General features: G+C 44.1%; 1 protein-coding gene across 2 annotated transcripts in view; it reads left to right on the top strand.

Moving 5' to 3' along the window:
• Positions 1-4672: 4672 nt before the first annotated feature.
• The window catches only part of Lin9 (lin-9 DREAM MuvB core complex component), a 47538-nt gene continuing 33632 nt past the window's right edge, over positions 4673-18578 (top strand). Inside the window, exons 1-4 of one of the 2 annotated variants that reach the window (XM_036202409.1) lie at positions 4673-4938; positions 12164-12196; positions 14830-14924; positions 15849-15953. In XM_036202409.1, the coding sequence (XP_036058302.1) occupies positions 4860-4938; positions 12164-12196; positions 14830-14924; positions 15849-15953 (312 nt within the window). In that variant the 5' untranslated portion in view covers positions 4673-4859. The remainder of the gene's footprint in view (positions 4939-12163; positions 12197-14829; positions 14925-15848; positions 15954-18578) is intronic. The other variant, XM_036202410.1, reaches the window with a different exon arrangement.

Raw genomic sequence — 18578 nt, 5'->3', positions numbered from 1 at the left:
AGGCTATCCTAAAACTCAAGAGATCTGCCTGCCTCTGCCCCTACTCCCATTCCCAATGCTGGGAAGATGTGAACTACCATGCCCAGCATTGCTGCCTTAAAAAAAAAAAAGATTTATTTATTATATATACAGAAGAGGGTGCCAGATCTCATTACAGATGGTTGTGAGCCACCATGTGGTTGCTGGGAATTGAACTCAGGACCTCTGGAAGAGCAGTCAGTGCTCTTAACCTCTGAGCCATCTCTTCAGCCCCGCATTGTTGCCTTTTAAAAAATTGTTTTTATTTTTAATTATGTATATGTGTGAGGGGAAGTATGTTTATGTGTGTGTGTGTGTGTGTGTGTGAGGGGAAGGATGTACATGAGTACAGTTGCCTTGAGGCCAGAAGAGTGTCGAAGTCTCCATAACTGGAGGTACAGGCAGTTGTAAAGGATGCTGGGACATGAACTCATGTTTTCTGCAAGGGTGGTATATACTTTTAACCTTGGAGCTATTTATCTGGCCCCCTTTGTTCTTGTTCCAGAGGGTCTCAAGTAGCCCAGTTAACCTTGAACTTGCTGTGAGGATTGGCTTGAGCTCTTGACACTCTCTGCCTCTACCTTTCAAGTGCTAGGATTACAGGTGTATGCCACCACACCTGGCCAAGAGAGACTATGTCATCAGGCTTGCTTATATTTTAAAGCTAATTTCTTTCTGTAGAAAGGCTGCATATACAGATATAAAGAAAATAAAAACCATCCATGATTTTACTATTTAGAGGTAGCCACTATTAACATGAGTGTCTTTTCATTCTGGATATAATCTATGCATATATGCTTGGCAAATGGAATTTTCCTTTATGTGAAGGACAGAGGACAATTTGTGGGGGTCAGTTCTCTTTTCCACTATGTGGGTTTCAGGGAACTGATTCAAGTCACTAGGTTTGACAGCAAGCACATTTACCTGATGAGCCATCCTGTCAGTTCTATGGTATATTCGTGTGTGTGTGTGTGTGTGTGTGTGTGTGTGTGTGTGTGTGTGTGTGTTCATGTTTGTTTGTGTTTTTTGTGATTCTGGGGATAGAAGCCAACGACTCACCTATAATATCCCAGCTTTATCTAGGTGTTTTTGGTTTTTAACAACTTAGCTGGCCTCGAACTCACAGAGATCCTCCTGCCTCTGCCTCTGCCTCCTGAGTGCTGGGGTTAAAGGCGTGCACCACCACTGCCCAGCTGATTTAGTGTTCTTATCCAAACTTTACTGGTTTTGTTGTTTGAGACAGGGTCTCACTATGTAGTCATGGCTGGCCTGGAACTCACTGTGTAGTCCAGATTAACCTCAAACTCACAAAGATCTGCCTGCCTTTGCCTCCCAAGTGTTGGTGGCAGACTTCTGGGAAGACATGAACAAATCTCTCTTCACCCTAAATAGGGAATAAATGACAGACCAAAGCATGATACCACCAAAGTCCAACTTGGTGAACCAATGTTTCATTGGAGTTACTTATAGGGGCTTAAATGACTCAAAGACAACTGTATCACTAAAGGTGACCCCTACATGTGTGACAACTTGTGAAAGTTGGAAACCTAGAGCACACTGTTGTGGAATATTCCTTTACACTGTGTGAAGATGTGTCATTGTGGTTGGTTTAATAAAAAGCTAAATGGTCAATAGCTAGACAGGAGGTATAGGCAGGACTTCTGGACAGAGCGAGCTCTGGGAAGAAGAAATGCGGTGTCACCAGCCAGACGTTGAGGAAGCAGGATGGGCAGTGCAGAGTAAAGGTAACTGAGTAAAGGTAAGATAAAAGAATGTAGATTAAAAGATATGGGTTAATTCAAGTTATAAAAGCTAATGGGACAAACCTAAGCTAAAGCCAAGCTTTCATAATTAATAAATCTGTGTCATTTTTTTGTGAGCTGGCTGCCCAAAGAAAAGTCCATCTATAGCACACTGCTGTATGCAGGCAACTCAACAGGTTGCAGAATCTTTTCCCAAGTGGCTCAGTTGGTCTGAGCCTCTTCCAGGCAGCTCAGCTGTCTTTGTTTCTTCTATGCAGTTTATCAAGTCTCTTCTTCCAGGCTGCTTTGGCTGGTCTGTTTCTGCTGGACTTACCTCTGCTTCTTTAAAGCAGCTGGGCTTAGCTGAAAGTGACTCTCAGAAGTCTTTACTCTTTACTTTTGGGGGAGGGAGTGGTCTAGTGAATCTAGTCAGTTTCAGGAACTTCCTGAAACTCTTTTTGTTGTTTGGTTTTTCGAGACAAGGTTTCTCTCTGTAGCCTTAGGTGTCCTGAAACTCGCTCTGTAAACAGGCTGGCCTCAAACTCACTGAGTTCCATCTACCTTTGCCTCCCGAGTGCTGGGATTAAAGGTGTGCCTCACCAACATTCAGCTCTGGAACTATTTTGAGTTGTTATCTTCCTTAAGGAGCTTTCCTGCAGTATTTTGTCTCCCTGTGGAATATCCTATTGTTTTGCATCCCTGATAACATCTTAAGACATTTCCCTCTAAAATGGAAGGTTTTACTCTCAGGTAACTGCTACACATAATGGAGTGTTGAGATTAAAGGAGTACACAATCAAGCCCAATGTGTGTGTGTGTGTGTGTGTGTGTGTGTTAAAGTAAACAACGTAACTTACAAAATCATGTTATTTAAGTTGGAATACACAATTGAAGGCAATTTATCCTGTGGTTCATGTTCTATGGGTAGAATGATGGTGTCCCCTTCAAAACTCATATGGAAATCTAATCCCTCATGCAACACTCTGAAGCAGCTCTGGCCCAAGAATGAGATTTGCACCCTTACAGAGTTCGGTGTTGAAGGGGTGCTCTTGTTCTCCTGTCTCAGGAGAGAACACATCTTGCACTCCTGGAGATGTAACAGCAAGGTGGGCATCCTGGAAGGAGAAAAAAGCAGCCCTCACCAATATTAGCACAACCACCTTGAAATTTCCAGAATCCAGAACCATGAGAAATGAATGTCCTTTTTTTTTTTTTTTTTTTTGGTTTTTGAGACAGGGTTTCTCTGTGTAGCCCTGGCTGTCCTGGATCTCACTCTGTAGACCAGGCTGGCCTCGAACTCACAGAGATCTGCCTCCGGATTAAAGGCGTGGGCCACCGCTGCCCAGCTGAGAAATAAATTTCTGTTGTTAGAAATTACCATGTCACAGCCAGGACTGCTTCACAGAGAAACCCTGTCTCAAAAAAAGAAAGAAAAAGAAATTACCAAGTCACAGGTACTTTGTCATGGCAGCATAAACGGATTAAGCTTGACCTCATTTTCAAATTGATGAAGACACCCAGGTCCCAAGAAGGACCGGTTTATTCCACCTGATAGAGACTAGCTGGTCAGAATGCATTCAGAAGGTCGGGTGGGGTCAGACCTAAAAGGCAAGGCTACTTTGTTAAAGCTCGTCTTCTACTTTCTGCCCGCCTCCTCTCTGTCACCAATGATGCTTCTCTTCCTCTTCCCAAGTCCTCTCTTCCCTCACCTCTTGGGAGGTGGATTCCACGATTCCCCTCCCTCCACCCCACATTGGTCGTTGGGACTATCTAAAGTGGTGGCCAGAGCGGCTGACATAACCGTTGGGTGAAGGAGCCCTTATAAGGTCTTTCGACTCATCAAGACAATTGTTTTTGCCTGCATCTTGCGGCTGAGAATTTGAAGCACAAGAACTAAGCTTGCCCGCGAGTTCCACGCTCAACTTCCCAGCCAGCGGAGCAGACAGACACCTGCTGCCCTTTTCCCGACCCAGAAGTCGGCCTCTCCATTGGTTCTAGTCTTTCTCCAACCTGCGTCTCACATTTTTGTTCTAGAACAGCAATGAAAACCTGCCATCCCTACCACCTAAAACCCCACTGTATGGCTCTTACCAAGTCCAACTTAGCCTGTCTAGATCTGTCCTCACCTCACCGCACCGCCTTTTAACTCCCCAGTCCTTGGGATTCACCCATGGTCCATCCACCCGTCATAAAGTCTTAGAGCAAAGACCCGGGAGGATGCTCGACCACGCTTGTTAAAGCAATGTGGAAAAGCAGCCGCCGTTTAATACTGTAAAGTGTTACAGATGGGCGCCGTGAAATCTTCCCCCGGGCTTCTTCCAGGATGGGAGGGATTCTCCAGTTTCAGGACGTTTGGCTCGTGTCACTGGTCTCTTCCCCAAGCATCCTTAGTCACCGTGAGGCTCCCGGCTCCCTACCGGTCCCGGGTGGAAGGCATTCAAGAGAGGACGCAGGACACTTGGCTAGCCGTCGGCCTACACCAACTTGGTGACCTCTCAAGGTCTCCTCCCGGCCGCCCGCGGCTCGGGTTCCGGCCAGGCTCGGCCAGGACCCCGCGCGGGACTGTGACCTGCGGGCCAAGGAAGCGGGCGCCGCGGCCTGGGCGCTTGCGGGGGAAGGGACGGACGGAGGGAGGGAGGGAGGGAGACGCCCGGGAAAGCGCGCTTTGGGGAGCCGAGGACACGGTACTTCGGGCAGAGCCCCCTCCGTACAAAGCCACCGGGAACCCGGGTCCTGTCGGCCGGCCGCGCCACCCGCCCGGGGCCTGCCTCCCGCTCCCCTTAGGAAACCAACAGCCTGCAGTTCCCGCAGCCGCAGCGCGGGCCACGCGCCGGGAGCGAGCGCAGGCGAGGGGGGTGGCGCGGGCGGGCGGGCGGGCGGGCGCATCGGGGCTGGCGCCGCGCCCCCCGCGCTCGGCCCTCCCGGGCCTCTCGGCGCGGCCTCCCCTGCCCTCCTTCCCGCCGGGTCCGGGGTGGAGGAGCAGCCCCGGAGGCCCCCTCCGGGCAGGCTCGGGCCGAGCCGGGCGGCCTGGCGGGAGCAGGCGCCGCGGGCCGCGAGCTCCTCATTCGAACCTCCCTCGCAGACAGTCTCCGCCCCACAATGCACCGGGGCGGGCAGCCTTTGAAAAAGCGGCGCGGCTCGTTCAAGATGGCGGAGCTCGACCAGTTGCCTGACGAGAGTAAGTAGCGCCTCGGAGCAGCCCTCCTTCCCGCCGGCTGCCTGTCCCGACGTCGCACCGGCCGAGTCCGGTTGCCGGGCAGGTGGGGTGAATGCCAGCCCACCGCGGTCGTGTGTCGTCCCCCCCCCCCGCGCCCCGGTCTTCCTACTCAGGCGCTGCCGCCGCGTCGCCGCCTTTGTTATGGTGTCTGTTTCTGGGGTTGTGCGAGCGCCAGCGCCGGAAACCGAAAGCCCGGGAGTCCAGCCTGTCCTGACCGAGGCGGCGGCTGCTCTCCCGGAGCGACTGCGGTCCCCGGCTGGGGTGGGCGAAGAGCGGCCCCCAGTTGCGGGCGCCGTCCTCACTGCCCGCCCGGTTATGTAACTCGCCGGTCGGGGGCCGGGAGGGCTCGGGCTGGGCACCCCGGACGCAGCCCCTCTGGGTGCCCGGGCCCCTGATGGGACCCTGTGACAGCTCCTGCCGCGGCTGGCGCTGCGGGATCGCTCCCCTCGCGCCCGTGCCCATCCTGGAAGTGTTTCCTTCCGTGTCACACTGGGTTGGCCCCTTCCCTTGGGACTACAGGTGGCCGCGGACCTTTCCGGAGATGATCCAGCTTGGCTCCAGGGTTGAGGTAGCCCCATTCCCAGACGTCCTTCTTAGTGGATGTGGCTTCAGAGTATGGGATGTCTTGTCCCAAGGATGTGAGCACCGCGGCATACATGTATGTTACTCTGCCTGATACTCACTCCGGTGCCTTGCCTCACTTAACCGTCTTTACTCCACCCCTAAAACAGGATGTTGTTCACCTGTATGCAGTCAGCAAAAGCACCAGTTCTGCAACCTAAGGTCAAGGGAACAATTTTGTAATTTTCATATTGCACAAACTATTAAAAAAAAAGACATATTTTATTTACAAAATGGTCTTGGATCAACACGCTGTATGTGGTATGTGTTTTTAGCACTTGGTCAGAGTATACAAAGATTTGAGGGCGTGGTGGTGCACACCTTTGGTCCCAGTGTCAGGAGGCAGAGGCAGGTGGATCTCCGAGTTCGAGGCCGGCCTGGTTTAGTTCCAGGACGGCCAGGGCTACACAGAGAACCCTTCTCAGAAAAACAAACAAAACAGAAACAAAACTGAGCAGTCTGTATTTAGAATGACTGTATTATTTTTATAACATAGGAGTATTTTGTTTTTAACCATTTGGAGTTCCCCAACAGGAAGTCAGGACAGAGAAACCCTATCTCAAAAAGCCAAGTAAAAGCTCGATCTCTGTTCAGCGTATCTGTGCACAAGGCAGATACACTTTTAAAGGGGGGAACCAAGGCACTCCTGATTCTGTTTTCTTTGAGCGCATGCCTTTCTTAGTATATTGTTGTCAAAAGTGGAGGTTGCCAAGCTGATGAAGACTTGTATTCAAAGTGTTTCTGTTTTATCTGTTTTAACTTTGGTTTCGACCAGTGCTAAGTCTCAAAAGAACTTTCTCAGTGATGGAATACTCACATTTCTGGTGTCCAGCAGGGTAACCACTGGTCACATGTAGCTATGGAACATTCCACATGTGACCAGAGTGGCAGAGGTGCTGTTTTTTTTGTTGTTGTTTTTTTTTTGTTTTTGTTTTTTACTTAATTTTGACTTATATTCAAATACCTGGTGATTACTGTGTTGATAGGCCATATCTATAGACCATCTATGAGTTTTATTCTTGTTTGGAGACTATGGTTAATTGTTACTTAGGATGCTTGCAAATAAACATAAGTAAGCCTAATAAGCAGAATATCACCGTCCGTCTGAAGAAATTTTTCTAAGCTGGGCACAGTGACATGTGTTACTCTCACACGTGTGCTGAGACAAGAGGATAGCTCCAAGCTGGAGGCCAGCCTGGGCTGTAATGGAAGATTCTTCATCTTCAGTGACAAGTGCTTCCATTCCACCGGGTAACTTCTCAGGGGCTCTCTCACTTGTAGTCACACATTTGCTGTGTGATTATTATTTGGTCAGCAGCCCAGCAGAGCAGAGCCACTTAGGTTTTTGTCTTATGCCTGCTGTGATGGTTAATTTTGATAGCTTGATTGGATTGAGAAATACCTTGGAGACTAGTGAAGCACACCTGTGTGTTTGTGAGCATACATTCAGGAGAAAAGTTGTTCTGACTGTTCTTTGTGCAAACTTGAGGCTTATATTGAGGTTCAGATATCAGCTACACAGTTAGACTATGTATAACCTAATCGTTTCGATTACCATAGAATGTCTCTGGTACTTTGTTGGGGGAGGTGCGCGCAGCACGCGCTCGTGCGTGTCTTTTTTTTTTTTTTTTTTTTTTTTTTTTTTTTTTTCTTTTTCCTTTTGGTTTTTCGAGACAGGGTTTCTCTGTGTAGCTTTGCGCCTTTCCTGGAACTTGCTCTGTAGACCAGGCTGGCCTCGAACTCACAGAGATCCACCTGCCTCCCAAGTGCTGGGATTAAAGGCGTATGCCACTGCCACCCGGGCGTGTGTCTTCTTTAGCTAAACTACAGCTTTGTCAAAAGCAGGAATTGCATATTTGGCTAGTTATACAATGACACAGACTTAAAGACTTGGCTAAAATGGAACTGAATGAGGAATAATATTATTAATTAAAATAGAGCATGATCTTGGAAAATGAAAGTAATTTCAGTTTGTTATGAAAAACACAAATTTTTTTTTAACCCGATTTAGTTAAGGGAGCTATGTAGTACATTAGTTAGTAGCCCCAGTAACATCAATAATAAAAGCTATCATTTCCTGAGTACTTACTGTGACCAGGTGTTAAATAAAAAGCTCTAGCGCTCCCGCCTCCCTCCCTCTCCCTCTTTCCCTCTCATATGTTTGTTGTTGTTGTTGTTTGTTGTTGTTGTTGTGTTTGCTCTCTGCTCGTTTGATCTTTCTTCCAGTTGATGGAAGTACATGATTTTTACATGTGGGCAGCAGTCTCTGCCCGAAGCTTCTATTCTTGAAGTCTTGCTGTTTCACACCTCCTCTTAGATGTTGCAGAGGGATTATCAGACTTAAGAGAGTCAAAATGTATCTCAGAACTCCGCCCTAGCACATAGGTGCTTCCAGTAGCTCCTGTCTTAGGGATGGTTACATTGTGTGTTCATTCCTGTGACTGAGCAGAAACCTAGTTATCTTTTCACTTTCTTCTCACTTCCCATATTTAAGCAGTTACCAAGTCTTGGAGCTCCTGTATGTGTCTCAATTCTTACTTTTTACCATCACCCAGGCTGTCACCATTTCAGTAACCCACTCCCTCCCCATATATATGCAGGTCAGAGGGATCCTTTCAGAGCAGAGACGTCTTTCTCCTGTTATCTTGTATTTTAATCCTGAGGCAGAGTCTCCATATATATTATCTCAGGCTGGCCTGATTCAGTTTGTAGACCATGCTGATCTTGAACTTGGAGCAGTCCTACCTCTGCGTCCTGATTGCTAGGATTGCAGGTGTGTGCCATCGTTCCCAGCCATCCTCCTGTTTAAAACCTTTTAGTGGCTAGCTCTAAGACCCCATGTTTCCTGGCTGCTTCCACTTCCCCATGTATTTTGTGCCTCTTCTCATTCTATCACTGAGTTGATTGGGCTGGTTTCATCCCCTGTGCTGCCAAGCCCACCTTTTCCTCTGGGTCTTTGCATATGCTGTTCTCCAGGCTGCTCCCCTCCCTCCAACCCAATTAACTTCTGCTTATTCTTTAGAGTGCCTTGTTGAGATTTTAAACATATTTATTTTTGTTAATTTTTATTAGGTGTATATGTATGTCTGCATGTGGGTATGTACATGTGTATGGGATGCATGTAGAAGCCAGAGGCATTGGATACCCCAGGAGTTGGAGTTATAAGCATTTGTGGACCACCCAACATGGTTGCTAGGAACCAAACTCCAGTCCTCTGGAAGAGCAGAACGTACTCTTAATGCTGAGCCGTCATCTCTCCAGCCCCCAGTTTAAGATTTTGTCCTCTGTGACAAGTATGTCTTCTTGAAGTGTTTCCATACCACTGTGTAACTTCTCAGGGGCTCTCTCACTTGTAGTCACACATTTGCTGTGTGATTATTATTTGGTCAGCAGCCCAGCAGAGCAGAGCCACTTAATGCTTTTTCCTCGTGCCTGCTGTGATGGTTAATGTTGATAGCTTGATTGGATTGAGAAATACCTAGGAGCTCAGTAAAGCACACCTGTGTGTCTGTGAGCATACCTTCAAAACCAATTAGATCATGAGACTCTGACCTAATAAATGGACTCAGCTCTTGGTGGATATGTCATATGATAGCATCATTGTAGGTGGGGAAAGGTAGGAGGTGGGGCCTAGTTGGAGAAAGTAGGTCAGGGGGTCTGCCTTTGGTAGTTATGTGGTACCCTGGCATCTTCCTGTCTTCCCTTTTCTCTTCTTCCTGGCCATCACATCAGTTCTCTGCTTTTCCATACCCTCTATACTATGATGAAGTGAACGAACCTTCGGGATCCTTGAGCACAATCAATCTTCCCAACTTGAAGTTGTTTAGTCAGATATTGCTGTCACAGTAATTGAGAAATAACTGGGAATACACCTGCATCCCACCTCTAAGCACAACCCTGCTTTCCTCTTTCTAGTCAACCCCCCTCCCCCAGCACAGTGGCCATTTTCTCCATCAGATACTCAGTCTAAACTAATTTCTCAGGCCTTTTTTTTTTTGGCTAGGTTTCTTCTGCTTGGCCCCCCATGTTGGAACCTGCTTTTTGGGGTGGTGTGGGAGTTCTTGCTGATTTTATGGCTTGTTCTTTTCAGATGCTGTCTCCCTGGAAGCATTCCCTAACTCCCGATTGAGTTCTTTATAGCAGCTGTGCTGAAGTGTAGTTGCTGTTCTGTGTAGTCATTTGTTGTGTGTCCCTTCCACTAGAACTCAGACTCTGGTGAGGGTGGAGGCTTTTGGTGGTGGCTTCAGCTCTTGAACTGCTTATGGCAAGCCTTCAGGAAATACTGGCTGTATGTTGAATAAATGGAACTGGTTAGAGCAGGATTCTAACTTAACCACATTTACCCGTAAAATTCATGTTTTTAAGCTGATGAGTAATTTGGTCAGGTAATGTAATGTGAGCCCATCTGAAAATTAGCCATATGTTGTATACATTATCCTAAGCACTTTTGCTTATATTTACTTGTTTTCTCTCTGAAGAAACAGCAGCACAGTGAGCTGAGAACCTTTTGGAAAATACCAGCAAGAAAGTGGCAGAGCCAAGATCTAAACAGTAGTCAGACTCAATGTTCTAGACTTATGCTCTCTGCTTAAAAGATTATTTTTATCTATCTATCTATCCTATCTATCTATCTGTCTATCTGTCGTTTGCTCATTCATTTGTTTTCTGAAACAGGGTTTCTCTGTGTAGCCCTGGCTGTCCTGGAACTCAGTCAGTAGATCAGCTGGCCTCGAACTCACAGAGATCCACCTGCCTCTGCCTCCCAAGTGCTGGGATTGAAGGCATGTGCCACCATGCCCGGCAAAAGTTTTGTTTTTTTTTAAAAGATGTATTTTTAAGCGTGGGTTGTGGGGAGTATATGCATATGAATGTAGGTGCTCACAGAAGCCAGAGGCTTCAGATCCCCCTGGAGCTGGAGTCACAGATGATTATGAGCTGCCCAACCCAGGTGTGGAAACTGAACTCGGTTCCTGTGCAAGAGCAGCAGACTCTTAAGCCGCACAGCCATCTCCTGTTGTTGCTATGCTGCCTCTTAGAACAAGGTAAAAGAAGTTAAAGCTAGTAAGTCAGAATCCTCAAGGTAGGAGCCCCACCGTTGTGGGATAGAAATGGGTGCCCTTATGACTTAGACCTCTTTCTCAGAACCTGTTCAAACCCTTTCAGAGGAGCTAATTCATAAAAAGCTTGTCTTCCCATGCGCCTCCCTGTCATCTGCTTCACTTTTTCTGTAGCTCATCATCTCTGGCTTGTACTTGTTTGACCCCTTAACTTCCAGAAGGCGGGGACTTTGACTTATTTCCTTGCTGTGGTGTCTCTGCTGCCTGAGCAGGAGCTACTGCTCAGCATGTGCTATATACCCATGTTTTCCTGGCATGAACTGTATTTTCCTTCATGTCTTGGTGACTATATGGTCCACCTTACTGTTTCTTGGTTATATTTCATTTGAAGCTTGCCAGTAAAATTTTTATTTGCTTATTTTGTGTTACTAGGGATTGAACATAATAGGCAAGTACTCAACCCAGCTGTATCCCCAGCACTTCTCCCTCTATTCCCTTACCCATGATTAATGGCCTTTGAACATAAAACTTCAAGACTCTTCTCCCTATTGAACCTGCTACTTCTCCCCTCATAGATCCTGCCTTCACTGCCACAGAAGCTGCAGCTCTGTGTTCTCACAGGGGTTACCTGCCACAGGTCTCCTGAAGAGTTTTATTAATAATAGATTCTGCGTGTAGGAGGAGCTCCCTGGTTATTCTATTATAATTTCATCTAGTGACTCCCTCTACATTTATGCTAGTTCCCCTTGGGTGTTCAGAATTCCATTTTCCTGTATAGACTTTTAAGTATTGTATATACCTGCATTCTAGACTTTCAAGGGACTTGTTTTTGGCTGACAGTGTCTGGATCATGTTTATTTTCCATTTTCTCTGTTCTATTACCTCTTCTGATCTTTGTTCTGATAATGTGAGTGTCCTTTCTCCTTTCCTCTAGTGCTAGAGCACTTTTGAATGAGGATGCAAAACTACATCTGCTCCTACTCAGTTTTCCTTCTTTTTCTACATTTTTCTCTCTTAGAATGATTTCCAGCTGCTGTCACAGTTTCCACAGGCCGGCCGAGTCTCTGAAGCTCTTACCTCGAGTGCCAGGCTCCTTACTCCTTTCATTTCCCAGACAGGGCCAGGCTGTCCTGGAACTCAGTATGGAGCCCAGGCTTGCCTTGAACCCATGACAGTCCTCTCTCTGCCTTCCATGGGCTGGGATTTCAGACCTGAGCCCACCCCAGTGCCCGGCTCTGCTGTTTGCTTTGCATAGCCAACCATCATGTCGAGCTCAAGGTTGCTCAGACCAAGGGGAGCACTCGTATGCCCAAACCACATCCTTTAACTTGATTATGAAGTACTTATTGATTTGGTTTAGTTTGCTTGTTTTATTTTTGAGACAAGGTCTCACTATGTAGCCTTGGCTGGCCTGGAACTTACCATATAGACCAGGGTGGCCTGACAGAGATCTACCTTTAAAGGATACATCACCATACCCAGCTGATTTGTTTTATTTTTAATTTCAGGCTCTTCAGCAAAAGCCCTTGTCAGTTTAAAAGGTAAGAATTATGCTTTTCTAGATATGTATAACAATTTGAATATATTTTTCTTTTCCTTCTGTTATATGTGACTCATTACATTCACTCAACTATGACTTTTCGCTGATAATTTTAAATTCATTTGCTTTTAGAGAATTTATCTTTATTTGCTAGTAATTAAGAAAACTTTCCTAATTTAATTTCCTAAAATGATTGCTTAAAGAATATCTTCTTTTGTGTGTTTTTGTTTTTTGTTAGATGGCTTGGCACTCACTATGTAGACCAGGCTGGCCTAGAACTCAGAGATCCACCGACCTCTTCTTCCTTTTTGAAGTGTCTTGCTTAAAGAATCTCTTGATTAGAGCTGAGGTGGAGCTCAGCTATAGAGTGCTTGTCTGAGTTCTTTGTTTGGTATCACTACTGTAAAAACATTCAAGAAACCTGTGCTGAGCTTTCATGAATGTTGATCTCTCTCTCCCTCTCTCCCTCTCTCCCTCTCTCCCTCTCTCCCTCTGTCCCCCCCCTCTCTTCCTCTCTCCCTCTCTCCCTCTCTCCTTCCTTCCTTTATTTTAAGAGTATTGAATGAGATTTTTCTGCAAAGGGAGGAGGTGGTGCTGGCAGCCTGGACCTTAAGGACCTCCTGCCTCAGCCTCCATCTAACTTACATTTTTGTGGTTTGTTTTTATTTATTTTTGTGGGTTTGTTTTTTGAGACAGGGTCTCACTATATATAGCCCTGACTGACCTAGAGCTCAGTATACAGACCAGATTAGCCTCAAACTTGGGTAATCTTGTGTCTGCCTCTCGAGTACTAGGATTATAAGAATGTACCACAATAGCAGGCCTCCTTAGTTAATTTTGTCTTTTGAAACAGGATCTCATAGCCTAGGTTGACCTGAAGGTCCTTGTGTAGCTGAGGCTGGCCTTGACTCCTCCTGCCCCTGGCTTCCTAGTGCTAGGATTACAGAACACCACCACACCTGCTCCAACTAACATATTTCTTAGGGAAAAAATTAGAGAATGCTGGTAAGCAACTATAGGAAAATAAGAACCATCCTATATATATTAATCTCAGTTTTATTGTATCTATATCTAAACATATGTTGCATCTAAACCTAATTCTTTACAAAAATTAAACTCATTCTCCTTTATTTCATATATCTGATAATTTAATTGATAGGGCTTTTTCTGACTTTTGCACAACTCTCAAGACATTTCTTTGAATTAAGAACAGCCAAGGGATTGGGGATTTAGCTCAGTGTTAGAGTGCTTGCCTAGCAAGCGCAAGGCCCTGGGTTCGATCCTCAGCTACACACACACACACACACACACACACACACACACACACACAAATAAATAAATAAAACAGCCAAGCATAGTGGCTCATGCCTGTAATCCCAGCTATTTTGGAGGCTAAGGCAGGAGGATTGCTGTGACTGAGGTCAGTCTGGGCCATAGGAATGTACCATACCATACTAGATTAATTTTCCTATGTCCTGTTTACATATTGAAGCAAAAATCATGTAGAAAAGTCCCTAGGTGTGTAGCCCACACTGCAGTCTCAATGTTGGGACACATAGAGCAAAAGGATCTCTGCAGGTTCAAGGACAGCCTCGCTCCACAGTCAATTCCAGTAAGAGCATGTCTCAAAACAAACAGAATTAGAAGGTTTTTATTCTTTATTTTCCACGGTCCTACTTTTGGTTAGAATTTTATAATAAAAAAAAAAATAGAAATTGTTCTTAACAGCGTAAAAGAATTATTAAAAACCTAAAGCTAAAACCAAATCCTGTATGTTTCATATAGAAATGTAATACTTTTAAGATGCATTGTTTTATCATATTGTTAAAAGAATGGACAGAAAACAGGTGAGGTTTTTGGTATTATTTTTTAATTTAAAAAAAAATGTAATTGTATATGGCTGGAGAGATGGCTCAGTGATCAGGAGAACTGGCTGTTCTTCCAGAGGTCCCCAGCTTAACTCCTAGCACCCACATGAGAGCTCAGCAGTCGATGGTAATTCCAGCTCTAAAGGACCTGTCGGCTGCCTTTGGCCTCTGCAGGCACCAGGCATTCTTGTGGTGCACAGAAATACAGGCAAGCAAAACATCACATAATAGGATTTTTTAAAATGTGTTTGTGAGTGTGGATGTGTGCTCCAGAGTGTTTGGTGGGGGTCAGAGGACAACTTTTGGGAGTCAGCCGTCTCCTTCCACTGTGGATTCTGGGGATCGAACTCAGACTCAGCTGGTCAGATTGCTCTCTGCAGGTGCCTTCCCCTAAGCCATCTCTCCTGCCTGAGATGTTTCTTTTGTTTCTAGTAAACTAAGATTATTACAGCCACATTGTAACTTTTTCACATTAATATATACTTCATATAGTTAATTATTTTTTTATTTTATGTGCATTGGTATTTTACTTATTTGTAGGTCTGTGTGAGGGTGTCAGATCCCCTGGAACTGGAGTTATAGACAGTTGTGAGCTGCCATGTGGGTGCTGGGAATTGAACCCGGGTCCTATGGAAGAGCAGCCAATGCTCCATCTCTCCAGCCCCTCATACATTTACTACTACTACTACTACTAAAGGGTAGTGTCCGTGATAGAAAATCCTTTGAACTAACCTTAAATTTTATCAGTATTAATTATTCATTACAGAGGGAAGTTTATCTAACACATGGAATGAAAAGTACAGTTCTTTACAGAAAACTCCTGTTTGGAAAGGCAGGAATGCGGGCCCTGCCGTAGAAATGGTAAGGAGAGCTTTCCTGTAAGCTGGAGGAATTCTCACTGAATTGTATGGTTGTGGTGTATAAGTTCACATGTATAAAAAATATTTTTGCAAGTCCCCCGCCCCAACTATAGGTATTTTCATTTTAACCTGTCATTGAGCAGTATTCAATTCGATTCAGATAAATTATCTGTAACCAGATTATCTGGTCACCATTAAGCATTTGTAACACACACACATGCACACACGCATGCACACACCACATTTTATTTATTTATTCTATTATTATTATTATTATTATTATTATTATTATTATTATTTTACAGACAGTCTCACTGTGAGGCCTTGACTAAACCAGAACTCACTATGTAGACCAGATTGGCCTCTAACTTACAGAGATCTGCCTGCCTCTGCCTCTGGCTCCTGAATGCTGGGATTGTATTATATACTTTTGCTATATATGGGTTTTTAGTTCTAAAGATAGTTATCAGTTATCTCATATGTATCATGGATTTTAATTTACAGTTAGAAATCTGATAAACTTTTGACATCAGATCTAGTATGATACTAAAACCATTTAGGCATGTGTTTCTCAAGAGGTTTAATGCCCTTGTTTAACCCTCTGCAGCAGACATCGTGTAATAGCAACTTAATATTAATCAACATGATTTGAGTTGGAATTCCAGAAAACATTTCCCTGTCTTCACCATGCAAGGTTGCCAGTGTGTTACAGAGATGTGGGTTCTACTTTTAGGTTATCATCATTGTAGAAATATATATTTAAGTACTTCGCTAATTTAAGATGTTTATTTTAGCTTTCTGTGCTTTGTGCTACTCATTTATAGTCCTATACTGCTGATAATCTAGAGTTAGCTGTGTTTTCCAGATCTAAAATGCATTTGGAACAAAAACAAGAAGCATTCATTAAACTAAAATTTTATCATAGCCTTTCAGAAATTCAAAAAGAAGTCGACTCTTTTCTGATGAGGATGACAGACAAATAAATACAAAGTCACCTAAAAGAAACCAGAGAGTTGCAATGATTCCACAGGTATGTGTGTGTTGACGTTTGTTTCATGGGAAGGATGTGCATAATTGTGCAGTGTGATGAAGTTCGTATTTATCTGTTACATTTTGAATATCATTCTTTAAGTCAGTATTGCTGCTCAGCAATTATTTTTACTAGCCTAGAAGAGTCCGTGTTCCATTGATTTACTTAAACTAGATGGGCAGCCAGTTGTGATTCTGTAGACATGAAGATAGTGGACAGTAAGTAAACTAGACTCGGTAATGTGGATTCAGTTTTGAGTTTTGTACCAAAATAAGTGGGAGGGAAAATGTCCAACTTTATTAAGAGAGATATGTTGAAGACTTTTCAGAAGAGAAAACAATATATGAAATGGGATTTCCTTTTTGTATTTTTTATTTATTATTTTTGGGGAGGGTTGCTGTGGATCAAACCTAGGGTGTCTCATATGCTAGGCAAGTACTCTTCCACTGAGTTATTTTATTTTGTTTTATTTATCCTATTTTATTTTTGACACTTGAAAAGTTTTGGCTGGTGAGATGCTCAGGGTAAAGACTCTTGCCACCAAGCCAGAGAACCAGAGTTTTGTCACCGGAGCTCAGCACAGTAGAAGAAGAGAACCAACACCTGCAGGTTGTCCTCTGACCTCCATATGACCATAGTGTGCACTCTCCAAAAGTAAACAAATGTAATCCCAAAAATTTAGAGTCATTATGAGCATGTAATAAAGGAATGAAACTTAGCTAAGAAAATGTGACCTTTAATAGTAATGTGGTTTTTCTCAGACCAGCTTTATAACTTCTGATATAACTCCTGTTATTCTTTCATTATTTTCCCTAAAGTATTATCAAACAAGATTTCAATACAAAGCTTAGAACTCAAGTCTTTCTTGCTTCAGACTCAAGTCTTTCTTGCTTCAGACTCCCAAGTACTGGAATTACAGGAGTGTACCACCACGACCAACTTCTTTAGGTTGATTATAATGATAAAATATCTGTTCAATAGAATGAACAAAATGCATCTTGAACTTTTAAAACTTAAGGACAAATGTACATAAGTACCTGATAAGCAAATAAAACATATGATTTCATTGAAAGTAAAATGCAATGTGTTGGTTTGGTAGGTGTTAGACACATGTCAATTGGATTTAAAAAAAAAAACAAAAAACAAGTTAAGGGGCTGGAGAGAGGCTCAGTGGTTAAGAGCACTGACTGCTCTTCCAGAGAACTGATTTCAATTCCCAGCACCCACATGGCAGCTCATACCTGTCTGTAACTCCTAGATCTGAACCCTCACACAGACATACATGCAGGCAAAACACCAGTGCACATAAAATAAAAGTAGTGGTGGTGGGGCGCAGCGGCGCATGCCTGTAATCCCAGCACTCGGGAGACAGAGCCAGGCGGATCTCTGTGAGTTCGAGGCCAGCCTGGGCTACCAAGTGAGTTCCAGGACAGGCGCAAAGCTGCACAGAGAAACCCTGTCTCAAAAAAACCAAAAAAAAAAAAAAAAAGCTAAATATCAGTTGTTAGGCTTTGGCAAAGCTATGTTACTGTAATAGTCTGGATGAGTCACAAATATTAACAAAAAGTTTGGTCTTTGTGACAGGAGCTGTCCTGACCCAGCTCTAACCATGCCTGCTTTCCAGGCACATCTTCTAGGACTGATGTACAGTCTTTTCCACTTCTGAGCAATTAGAACAAAGAACACTGGACAAATAAAAGATGTGACATCCAGGGGCTGGGGATTTAGCTCAGTGGTAGAGTGCTTGCCTAGCAAGCGCAAGGCCCTGGGTTCGATCCTCAGCTCAAAAAAAAAAAAAAAAAAAGATGTGACATCCTTAAATATGTATAAAGTTTTTATGCCCAAGTTTTCTTCCTTAGTCCTAACAGCCATAGTGTATCATTGTCATTTATGTGATATAGCTTATCTCTTTCCCTTTCTAGTCATTGCCTCTGAATCTTCATCGTGTCTGTCTCGTTTTGTTGTTGTTTGGGAAAGCGGGGTGCCTTTTGTTTTTGGTGCTGAGGACTGAACCCAGGGCTTTGTATTCCTAGGCAAGTGCTCTATCACCAAGCTCAGTTTGTCTGTGTAAAGAACCCGGTTCACAGCTGAAAAAGTATTACGATCCAACATTTATTGGTATTAACTATGTATCAGGTGCTGTCCTAAGCATTTCATGTGTATGACTTTGATGTAATTTTTAACAACCTTCATGAAATAGATACGATTACATTACTCCCCATTTAGCAGATGAAGGAACAGATATGGGAAAGTTAAATTATCTTGCTCAAAGTCGCAGAGCTAGTAAGTAAGGCTGATACTTAAATGGTAGGCAGCCTGTCTCCAGTGTCTTGCTTTCTTTAAAAAAAAAAACTTTTACTTTAAATATGCAGCTGTATTGAGACATAATCTGCATACTATGCAATTTATCTAATCAGGGTGTACATTTTAAAAGGCTGGGGGCATAGCTAGGGTGGTGGGGCTATTGCATAGTCTTCCCAAGGCCCTGGGTTGGATCCCCAGCATTATAACAACATAAAACAAAAGTATATACTTGAGTGGTTTGTAATATTTTGTAGTTATATGTTCATCACCACAAATTTAGAACATTTTTACTGCTCCTGATTTTGGAATAAACCCTTAGAA

Source organism: Onychomys torridus, chromosome 11 (assembly GCF_903995425.1).
Source record: "Onychomys torridus chromosome 11, mOncTor1.1, whole genome shotgun sequence".
Taxonomy (NCBI): Eukaryota; Metazoa; Chordata; class Mammalia; order Rodentia; family Cricetidae; genus Onychomys; species Onychomys torridus.
This window is presented reverse-complemented; position numbering and strand designations above follow the sequence as displayed.